The sequence below is a fragment of the Leucopleurus acutus genome (genome assembly GCF_964270905.1).
Source record: "Leucopleurus acutus genome assembly, chromosome: 15".
Taxonomy (NCBI): Eukaryota; Metazoa; Chordata; class Mammalia; order Artiodactyla; family Delphinidae; genus Leucopleurus; species Leucopleurus acutus.
The window spans coordinates 12,939,136-12,951,312 of record NC_139157.1 but is presented as its reverse complement, the minus strand read 5'-3'; the positions used below and the strand labels follow the sequence as shown (position 1 = coordinate 12,951,312).

Sequence of the window (12,177 nt, the reverse complement as noted above, 5' to 3'; positions counted from 1 at the left end):
TGGCTGGGGTTGGCTGGCTGTAGGATGATGAAGTTGATCTCAGGTGAGATGATTGGGGCAACTCAGCTCTAATCCACGTGTTTCTCAACTTCTGGGAGGCCAGTCTGAGCAGGTTCTCAGGGACTTGGAAGGGGTGTGAGGGAGTAAATGCAGACAGTCAAGGTTTCTTGAGACCTAGACTCAGAACTGGCACACTGTCACTTCTAATTCATTCTACTGGCTAAAGAAAGTCATATTATAGAACCTAGACACAAAGAACAGTGTAGGTCATCCCACCCACTGGGAGAGAGAACTGGAGAGTCAAGAGTAAACAGTATGGATACAAGGAGAGGTAAAAAAGGGGCCAGTGATACATTTACAGTGTGGAGCCTACTTGAAAAGAGTGGTCAAGAAAGAGGTTATTGATCTCTTTGATCCAATTGATCAGACACCTTAGGGAGGTGAAGGGGTGAGCCACTGGGATACCTAGAAGAAATACTTCAAGTGAAATGGCCATGAGGCAGAATGGAGAAAATGAGGAGAAGTGGTAGAATACGGGGTTACAGAGGTGGTAAGGGAGGTGAATTGGAGCAAAGATCCTTCAGGGCCTTGTAGGCCCTTGAAAGATCTTTGATTTTACTCTAAGTAAGATAAGAAGCCATTTAAAGATTATGAGAAAAGGCAAAACATAATTTAATATTTAGGGGATTTACTACAACTAACAAAATGCTGGGTAGACTAGTGGTTGTCATGAAAATTGAAAGATTAATTGAGAGCCATAGACAGATATGCACTTATAGACAATAAGAGGAATTGGTAAATTCTACATGTACAATCCTATTTACAAAACTATCTATATAATACCTTAAAGGAAATTTAATGGTTATTGAAGGTAAAGTGATTTACAACCTGCTTATGTTGAATTTAGAAAATTGCCCAGCTAAGCAAAGACTTCACTATAGCTATGACCTTGGATGTATTACTGCTGTTAATCATGTGTTCCATTAACAGCCACTCTCCAAAATATCAGGACTAAGCTATTAAAATAAGTGTGGGATGATGATGGCAGTTATATGAATAGCTAAAGCCAATATATTTTGAAGTTCAAGGAAGAGGAGGGACTTCTAGTACTTGCCTAAGATCCAGCTTGGCTTTTACTGAATGCGTTGCTTTGAAGCAAATATTTTTATGAAAAAATGTATGATATGGGTTTTATATCAATGGTAAATCTTGACTCATAGATAAGTTTTTCTTTCTTCAAATAGAAAATATAGGCTAAGCAAAAAATATCAACAAAATCGCAGATATTGCTAGTATAGAGGTAACATAGTAAGACTCAAGGAAACTAAAGGTTATATGGTTAGAATCCATGTTATAGAAAATAATTTGGCTTGTAATAAATTGACTTATTTATTTACAGTCCACCTCCTTTCACAAGAGACTTGAGGTTTCACGTAGACTTGAGACAACTCAGCTAGGAAATGTGCAATTATGGAGAAAAGAAAGAACACCTCATAAGAGTAACTAAGATATAATGTAAACTGGAATTTCAAGTCTTTTTACAGAATATACCAAGTGGTATTTTTTTCTATAAAAGCTCTTTTCTGGGTTTCTCAAGGTTGTCTTGATATTTGAAAGAGAAATTAAATTTGTTCTGCATTTTCCCAAATTGGATATTGAATAGATGGTACACACTGAGATATAGATGTTAATACAACTTCAGGGAAGCCTTGAAATCGTGTCCAGAATATCCTGCATTCAAAGCTGAGATAATAATTCTCCTTAATGAAAACTGAGAAAAGTAATAGAAAAGAAAAATATCAAATTTCAGTTAAAAATATATAGTTAAAGCTCAAATTCCTACTCCATAGAACAACTACACTTTTATAAAATAGAATGAATGAAAAACAAAAATGTTTCTGGAGAAGGACAATGGAAACTGGATTGCTCTTTGACAGTAGTTCTAGAAGAAAAGTCACATGACCAGTTGATTTGTCTACATATAAAGTCCTGGCTGGTTGACAAAATATACTGAGTTAAAAGATTAAAATGTTATCATTAGAGTATACTTGAAGTTTTTAAGCTGCGCCATTTAAAAAATCACTCAAATTATTTTAGATGACATTATTGTCTTAGTCATTTGGGGCTGCTATAACAAAATACCATAAACTGAGTGGCTTATAAACAACAGATATTATTTCTCACCGTTCTGAAAGCTGGAGGTCTAAAATCATGGCGCCAGCATGGTCAGGTTCTGGTAAGGGCTCTCTTCTGCATTGCAGACTGCCAAACTGCTGTCTTCTCATTGTACCCTCACATAGCAAAAAGGGAGTTAGGGAGATCTCTGGGGTTTCTTTTACAAGGGTAATAATCCCATTCATAAAGTTCCCACCCTCATGATCTCCTTAGCTCCCAAAGACCCCATCTTCTAACACCATCACTCTGCGGGTTAGGATTTCAATACATGAATTGGGGGGAGGGGCACAAACATTCAGTCCATAGCATTTATGAAACATGCTAATTATTTTTCAACTTTTTTTTCCACTGATGAGAAAACTGTCCCTCAGCCAGGTAAAGTAACATATCCAAACTCCCTCAGCTAAAAAAGTTTAAAAAACGTACAAATCTAAGGTTCACAAAATGATCTGACTTCAAGGCAAGGGCTTATTATACTGTGCTTATTTGTCTTTCACATGAAGTAAGTTTAGACTGATTCTGTGTGTCCTCAAGAGATTGAATAATGGCAGATAAATTTCAGCTCAATATGAGTGAATTAATATACTAGTTCATAGGAGAATATGTGGTAAGGCATCTTTATTCGTCTTTAGGAGATCTCTGTAGCTATTTTGCTGAAATTATACCCTTCAACATAAAAAGATAAAAATAATACTGAACATTGGCAAAATCACCTATGATTAGTAGAGTTTACTGGTGTTATCTGTTTTCAAGACAAATGATAAAAATAATAGTGGAATTAAATGTTCTTACTAAGCTCCCTACCTCACCCCCGTCCCTGCTGCCCAAGAATATAGCTTTCTACAACCAATTGGGCATATTTAATGATAATGTTTTTGCTAAAATATATATACATAGACAAATATTCCCATGTATGGAAATGAGAATTACTTCAGAATTAGTGTTAACTTTACCAAAACATAGACAAACAAAACAAAAAGAAACCTTACTCCTGGTTGATTTACAAATTTATTTATAAAGTAGACGCTTTTGTAGATTTAGAGTTGAGTTATCAAATTTTAAAATGTATCAGTAATCCTCAGCCTTGTGTGAGCTGTTCCAGTTCCAGATGTCTATGTATCAATAGTTTCTCCTGGAATGTCTACACTAGAAAACACTGAAATAATGCAAATGTTTGGTTTTCACAATCTTCTACTAAGAAGCACATGTAGGAATTCTGGAGATAAAAACAATAATTAATAATTCCAAACGTATGAGATTTATATATGGAATGTCACCGTTGTCTTTCTTTGACTTTTCTGGACACCACAACTCCCTGATTTCTGTACCCAGTTCCTACGCCTCTTCCTCACCAGGATAGAAATCAGATGCAAATAAAGCTTCTACTCTAGGAGAAATAAAGGAATATGGAGTAAAGGGAATAGGTTTCCTTTCTAAAAGTTTGTTTTTCATTTCTTTTTCAGAGAAGGAATCACTCTTGTTTCAGGCAGGTTTGAAGGGTTGGAAATTCTCACTTGGTGATAGGAAACACACGGTTACATTTTCGCGGACAGGCGGGTCTGAGGCAAGGAGGGCTAAAGAAGAAGATTTTGTGTACCCTGCCCCCAAACGATTGCTTAGGCAGTAAGGATGGAAGAGCGCAGGGGTGTAGGGTGGTCAGAGTTGCATCAAGTCAATGTCTTTCCTGTCATGTTATACTGAGAAAACGGCGCTGGAAAAAGAGTGATGTCAGCCCCCTTTCTTATGCTTTACAGCCTCCAAAAACTAACTCTCTGTTTGTCTCACTCCCAACCCCTTCTCTCCAACTCCCTTCCTTGTTCTGCCCCTCCTTAGAGGTGTTTGCACAGACGAGTGCCGAGTGAGGAAACCAAGTCGTTGGATCGCTTTGCGCAAAATCCACTTCTCTCTCCTCCCTCCGCTCCAGCCTCTGGATCCCGCACAGCCCTCCTTCCCCTCCCCCCAGCGGTGTGGGGTTGACGATGTGTCTCTGTACTTCTAAGGTGGGAGGGGGCTACAAGCAGAGGATACCGTCAGATGCTTAGCTCTCTCCATCTGCCTGACTCTCCTCTCTGGCTCCGCCAGGGTTGGTCTATAAGAAATAGCCGGAGCTGTGGCAGCGGCGAGAGGAAGCAGCGGAGGCGCGTAGACCCTGAAAGTCCGGGTGCTCGCGGTTACTCGCAACGCGGTCCCAGCTGGCCGGTCGTCAGCACCATGGACAGCAGCAGCGTCCCCAAGAACGCCAGCAATTGCACTGATCCCTTCACGCACTCTTCAAGTTGCTCCCCGGGACCCAGCCCTAGTTCCTGGGTCAACTTCTCCCACTTAGAAGGCAACCTGTCCGACCCATGCGGTCCGAACCGCACCGAGCTGGGCGGGAGCGACAGCCTGTGCCCTTCGACCGGCAGTCCTTCCATGATCACGGCCATCACCATCATGGCCCTCTACTCCATTGTGTGCGTGGTGGGTCTCTTCGGAAACTTCCTGGTCATGTATGTGATTGTCAGGTAAGGAAGGCTACAGGGCTCCGAGTGTAGATTTCAGTGGCTAATAGGGGCATAAAGGGTGTCCGGCGGGAGGGTGAGAAAAGGGAGGTGAACAGGGGAGAGTATGGAGGTGACAGTGGATGGAATGGTTGCTGTTTGAGTACAAAATCCTACTTTTCTATTCTTCGCTCCGTTGATAAAGACATAATCCAAAATTTTGGGAACGGAGAAGTTGCTCTGGTAAAACTATAAAGCTCTGGCAAAAAAAAAAAAGTCTATCTTAGAGCTTGCTTATACTGAGCCAAGAGGGCTCTCAGCTCTTGAGCACAGTGTCCCACAGTCCCTTCCAAAGGAGCTGTGGAAACAATAATTTGTGAATAATGGAAGAGAAATTCTAGTTATTTTACCCCTAATTGGGGAGTGGAGGGGCAGTTTTCCTGCTCAGTTCTTTTCAGAGATGAACCTTGGCAACTTTCCTACTTCTGCTGGTGCCAGGGTATTTGCTGCACCACTGGCCCACCTTCCTCTTCCTTGGTCATAGCAGCCCTTATTCCACTCTTTCTTCCATCCTGAGGCCACACTCATAGAGGAAGTTTTTCTGGTGTCTTTCCACAGTAAATAGTGTCGTTTTGCTGTGACAAACATGACAGCTGTGTTGCCTAGACCAGTTTGCAGTTGGCAGCTGCAGATCTGCTAGGAGAGTCACAAACTGAATGGGGATAGGTAGGGTGGTTCAGAACTGCAGGACATGACAGTTTTTCAATGCCTCCAAAAGCTGAAACTAGTTAGAAGTGACCAAAGGCAGCATAATTCTGGATTATAAACTATTACATAAGAAGTTGTAATGGTTGCTCTGGAAAAATTAAGAAGTGTCTTTATCCAATGAAATTGTTTCAAAAGAGTTCGTGACCCACTTTCTATTTGCCCAGATGTTCCAGGTTTATCTGGCAAAGAGTGTGCAAACTCTCAGCATTGAGATTGATGTAAATAGATTGTGTTAGTGTTGATGTGCATATTCAAATCCTACATGTTAATATGGAATACTATATTTTCACTTTTGTTGAAGTAGGTAATTATTTTAATACTTTAAAATGGCTCCTGATTTAGGATTTTCTTTCTACTATGGGTTCTATGTATGAAGCAAGCATGGCATTTTCATATTGGCTACAATATTGGCTTCATCTATTCAACAAGTATTGCAGGTTTCAATGGAGCTCTTTAATCGTTTAACAATCATTTTCTCCATTATGCTTCCATTATCAACGTGCTGCAAGTGGCTTATCAATTCTTTCTACTTTGATGTACGATTTCTTTAATTGATGATTGTTAAAGAGTAAAACTAATTTTCCTGATCTTTTGATGAGGAATAAGATAAGTAGTTTCTCTGAGAAAAGAGCACCATCTATTGCAAAGAAGGCTAACAACAAAAGGAAAAATGCAGGGAGAAAATCAATGGAAGAATTTATTTTTTAAAACATTACTTTATGTAATTCAATATAAAGCTTCATATAAAAGATAAAAACTGTATCTTTTGCATTTATCATGATAAAAATAACAATTAAAGGTCTGCTTCATGAAGGGAAAATGTTTCTCATTTCTCCTAAGAAAATTCATAGAATCATGAGTTTATAGAGCTAGAAGGGAAACTACAGCTTTTCTAGGCTAGGTGATTAAAATGTGGCAGAGAAAATATAAATGATTTCTCCAAGGACAGATAATTCATTAGTTCAGTACCATGGAATTGCTCTTAGCCAACATAATTTTGTGTTTATTAGAGTGGCAAATCATGATTTGAGTTGCTCTTAGCCAATATAATTTTGTGTTTATTAGAGTGGCAAATCATGATTTGAGTTAATTCAACTAGAAGATTGACAGAGTAGGTTTAGATAATAATGTGGAAATAATAAATCAGTCCAAATTTATGTCTGTAATCCTGGATAATGAATGATAAATAGAAATTACCAAACCATCTTGATACCCTGCCATCTCAAACATAATCTTCTTTGCTCTGTTATTGCTTCTCTTGGTATTTTCCTTCCTGACTTTTCTCCTCTCTAGTTTATGCTTTTCTATAAAGCGAGAGCCAATAGAGCAGCAGCTGGCTGTGAAATAAGCAGATTGGTTTTATTCTAGTGTTTAAGAGATTACTACTTGGGTGAGTTTGTTCTAAAGGCATTAAAATGTAAAACCTCTGAACTTTTGATGACTTGGAAAAGGATGGTGACACTGTCTCTGAGAACATGATATTATGCTTTATTTTTCTGTGCTTAAAGTTTTAACAAAATACATTCACTTTTTTTATACAACAGAAACTAACCCAACATTGTAAAGCAATTATACTCCAATAAAGGTGTTAAAAGAAGATAAAAAAAAGGGCACCCCAAACACCCACCTGTCACAAGCCAGATGTTTAATTCCAAGGTCAGGTAATCCTCTGGGTATATGACTGTGAAACTGAAAAATAGTTCAGTGACAAATGAAGTGATGAGGAAAGCCTCTGGGGAATGAAGAAACTATATCTATTTAGCTGAGAAATTTAACTGGACTGTCTCCAGGCTGTGGTTATTTCACTACAAAATGATCAGTTCGGGGATATTATTGCCTCTGTTAGAAAGATGAATATAATGCTGCATCTATTAAAGTACTGAGGTGAAATGCTTACTTCCTGCGATTATTTAAAATTCAACAAATACTTTTGAATTTTCAAGTAGTTACAGTTTTCTAATCAGAATAAGATTACATTTATTAGAATGTCTTAACACATTGAGTGAACCATGAGGTTCGATGACTATGGCAACAAAAAACAACAACAAAAATAACAGGTAATATAGATGTCATGAATGATTAATGATTTTCAGTTCTGTATCTTAACTCCACCATCATCATAACTTCATCAACAACATTATTAAATAATATAACTTAAGTAACATTCTTACACAGTGCTGTTCTAAGAACATAAGGGAGGAAAAGAGATGCTGCTACATGATCTAAAATTTTAAAATTCAGATGTTAAATGATAGACTGTTATAACTGTTCATTATCTGAAAGCTTTTTTGGTTTTAAAGTACTTGCATGGTAACTATATATTAAAAATTACCACAGTTATTCTGGAAAAATAAGACGATAAAATATTACAATATGTGGCAATCATTTAAAATGGGATAATAGTATATTATTGTCAAGAAGGTTTTAAAGAAAAAAAATCAATCAAAATAATACACAAAGTTATAGCCACCAGGAGTGTTTCACTTATTGAAAATATTTGACCAAAGTAAAGAATTAACCATAGCTGTAAAAACTGATATAGTCCCAGATGTATTTATTTTGTGAGTTTTTTTCAAGAGATTTGTCCATTTAGTTATGGTCTATGCAGACACTGTTGGAAAAAGTAAAGGGTTAGAAACTGTTAGATCTCTGGGGGCTATGTAAGCCATCCTTCCAAATAAAGTTCCAATGAAGAGTGCCAAATTATATGGCCTTCTTTTTTAAGATTATTTCTTAACTTGACGAGATGAATTCTCAATATTAGTTATCAGATAAGAGCATTTAAATATATGCAAGATGTTATTATCTTTGATTTCACTAAGAAGCATTTCTAATTTTAAAACATGTCCTATGATCTCTGTGTATTAAATATTATTAAATATTTGATTCAGGTTTAAAGTACAGAATGATCAGTGGAGAGCTCCTAGTAACATCTATCACAATGTGAACTGTAACTGCTGTTTCCCGTACAGGTGCTAATTCTGTTGGGAACACCTCTTTCTCAGTGTGTCCTGACAACACTAAATTGTTTTTCATTTCCTCCATTGTAAGCTATGTCTCTGTCATTTGCACAGAGTTATCACTGAGTTTCTTTTCCTTCTCTCCTTTCATGAATGAGCTATATTATACTTTATGAAATATTTCCAACATAAAGAAATGTATAGAGAATAATATGATTCTTCACCTTTAAACATTATATATAATTATGATAATTATATATACCTCTAATAATATATAATATATGTTATATTATATATAATATATATTTATATATACATAATACATAATTGTATATAATTTACATATTTTATACAATACATAGCATAATATATAATACGTAATTGTATATACATAATAATATATAATATATATAAGAAGCCATCTCTCTTCTCCCATTATACTCCCTCCCCTGAGACTATCACTATTGTAAATTTGGTGGTTATTATTCATATACATATTTTAAATTTTTTATTTCTCATGCGTGTTTCCACAAATGAAGGGTAATCATTTAAACATGCTCTTCAAACTGCATATATTATTTATATTTTATATTAATGTTGATATACATAATTTCACTATTTGCCCAGAGTTGTTCTAGTTCCAGCAGATCAAGGATAGAAACAAACGTCAAACACAACAACATAAAAGCAAACAAACAAACAAAAACTCAGGTCATTACCCCTCCTATATCCTTTTACTTTATCTCTAAGGATGTGTTTTAAATTAATGTAAAGATTTCTTTGTGTTTTCCCATAGTGACAAATATTTCCATGTTACTTATCTACAATATTCAAAAAAGTGTTTTCAGCAACTGCTGCAACAAATATATCTGTTCATGAATGTAACCCAGGCATAACTTCTCCACTTCTGAGAAGGAAATAGAAATAATTTCTGACTACTTCAAAATGTCATTCAAGATAAATACTGGCAATATTTACTTTGGGGTTTTGTAAGCCTTGGAGGACCGCTTACACATAAAAGCTGAAATGTTATTTCTTCTAGTAATGCACTTTAGTTATGAATTGAAACCAAATTGTTTCAGTCAGCAGGAAAAGATAAACTCATTTCAATAGATAATAGCTGATTCACTTTGTTACAAAGCAGAAACTAGCACACCATTGTAAAGCAATTATACTCCAATAAAGATGTTAAGAAAAAGAATACATATTTCTTAAGAATCCTGTCTTATAACTTCTGTTCTAAATCTTAGTTATAGAATTTTCATCATATAAATTAAAACAAGTCACTAAAAAAAGTAGCATTTTAAAATATATTGATAAATATGAAGACTAAATGTTGAGTGGAATTTTAAAATATGAGACTCTCATTTTCTCCTAATTCATAGAGAAATTACCTGAATATTTGCCTTCAGAAATTAATCACATTCTGGATGTTGCATTGCAAAACTGATCAGACAGATAGTGGCTCTACCGAATCTAACCAAGTGAACCTTTATAAGCCAATAGGTAGGGCAGGTAGGGCTTTTACACGTGATGAAACACGTGATGGGTTCTATCAGATGAGAGAGAGAGAGATCAATCTATTCTAGATATCAGATTCTGTCTAGGCAAGAATATTATCAAGTACAGTTTGCTTTTTTAATTCAATCATGTATTAGTTTGTCATTTGCATATATTTAAACTTCTGTTTTTAGAGATACAAGGGAATCAATTTAATTTTGAGAATTTTATTTCAATATGCAGAATTAAACGGACCACATAAGTTTTTAAATCAGGGTGCCATACCTAGGTATCTAGTGACAGACTGATAATTGAAACATATGGATATCCATTTTGTTTTCAAGCTATTCCCTCTAATTTTGATAAATGATAATACAAACATAAACTTGTCTTCATGCCATGAACTCACTGTCATATTTAATATGGAACTTAGCTTGTGGATTTTCTTCTTCAGCTGTTTTTAAAATATTCCCTTGAAGAATGTTGCATATGTAGTCCACCTTCATTATTCATAGATTCTGTATTTGCAAACAAGCTTACTTGCTAAACTTTATCCGTAACCCTAAAATCTGTATTCATGGGCTTTTGGGGTCTGTCACAGACAAGGGCAGAGTTGCTCTGATGGGCAAATTCCCAGCTGAGGTCAAACGAAACAACACTCTGCCTTCCTGTTTCAGCTCTCAGAGTGTAAATATTTCCTTTCTGAGGTCTAGTTAGGGCCACATTTTTAGCGTTTTTGAAGTTTTTGTTGTTGGTGATTTCACTGTTTAAAATGGCCCCAGGTGAGGCTTCCCTGGTGGCGCAGTGGTTGAGAGTCCGCCTGCCGATGCAGGGGACACGGGCGCGGAGCGGCTGGGCCCGTGAGCCATGGCCCCTGAGCCTGCACGTCCAGAGCCTGTGCTCTGCAATGGGAGAGGTCACAACAGTGAGAGACCAGCGTACCGCAAAAAATAATAATAATAATAAATAAATAAAATGGCCCCAGGTGGATTGACATGTACCCACTGTTATATTTAAAATAGAGAACCAACAAGGACAGTTTCCTGTATAGCACAGGAAACTCTGCTCAATATTCTGTAATAACCTAAATGGGAAAAGAATTTGAAAAAAAATAGATACATGCATAGGTATATCTGAAACACTTTGCTGTACACCTGAAGCTAACACAACATTGTTAATCTGCTATACTCCAATATAAAATAATTTTTTTTTAAATGACCCCAGGTGTAGTGTTGAAGTGCTGTGCAGTGTCCTAAGCACAAGATGGCTGTGAGGTACCTAATGGAAAAAGGAGGCATATTAGATAAGCTTCATGTGGGTGTTATAGGGGTGTTGGTCATGAGTTCAGAGTCAATGAATCAACAATATATATTAAATAATATGCCTTTAAACAAGAACACACATAACAGAACGTTATGTATTGATTAGTTGATGAAAATGTGATTGGAGGCTCACAGGAACCTCCCCCTGTATTTATTTGTTCTAGAAGCAAAACTTCAGTCTTCTCTAATTCAGTAGGTAAAGTGAGCCTATAGAACAAAACCACCATGAATATTGAGAATTGACTGTACTAACTTTTATTTTCACTCTTTAAAATTTTACTTTCTATGTTTAAATTATAAGAGTAACAATCTATTTCCCATTCAAAGTTTGTGAACTTATGTGTAAGTATATATGTGTTTTATTTGAATTTATTATTTGCTGATATAAATCCACTGGTACAGCTCAGTTTTCATAATTTTGCATATTGAAATAAAATTCTCAAAATTAAATTGATTCCCTTATATTTCTAAAAATAGAAGTTTAAATATAATTGGGATTATGTAATAATCCCATGTGAATGTCTAGATTATACTTACAATTTAGGATTTACTTCAGTTGTCTGAAGTCTTATGCTTCTATTTCCGGTGAAGATCTAAACTCCAGAAAGAAAACTTTCACCTAATAAGTAGTATGTAATTGCACTATAGTCATACAATCACAACTATTACTTGATACTTTTTGTTTGCTAATCACTTTATTTTTTAATTTTTTATTTTATATTGGAGTATAGTTCACTTACAATGTCGTGTTAGTTTCAGGTGTACTGCAAAGTGATTTAGTTATACATACACCTATATCTATTCTTTTTCAGATTCTTTTCCCATATAGGTTATTACAGAACATTGAGAGGAGTTCCCTGTGTTATACAGGAGGTCTTTGTTGATTATCTATTTTATATATAGTGTACTTGACACTTTTTACTCAACAAACTTTGGAGTAAGTTTTAAGCCACAAAATTCTTACTCTAGTTT

At 35.8% G+C, this 12,177-nt stretch overlaps 1 protein-coding gene across 2 annotated transcripts in view; it reads left to right on the top strand.

Annotated features, from left to right (window-relative positions):
• Positions 1–4,017: 4,017 nt before the first annotated feature.
• The window catches only part of OPRM1 (opioid receptor mu 1), a gene marked incomplete at both ends in the record, with an annotated part of 52,194 nt that continues 44,034 nt past the window's right edge, over positions 4,018–12,177 (top strand). The window contains 2 exons of one of the 2 annotated variants that reach the window (XM_082855568.1): positions 4,018–4,175; positions 4,278–4,679. In XM_082855568.1, coding sequence (XP_082711694.1) covers positions 4,387–4,679 — 293 coding nt within the window. Of the gene's footprint in view, positions 4,176–4,277; positions 4,680–12,177 lie in introns of those variants that run through there. The other variant, XM_082855567.1, reaches the window with a different exon arrangement.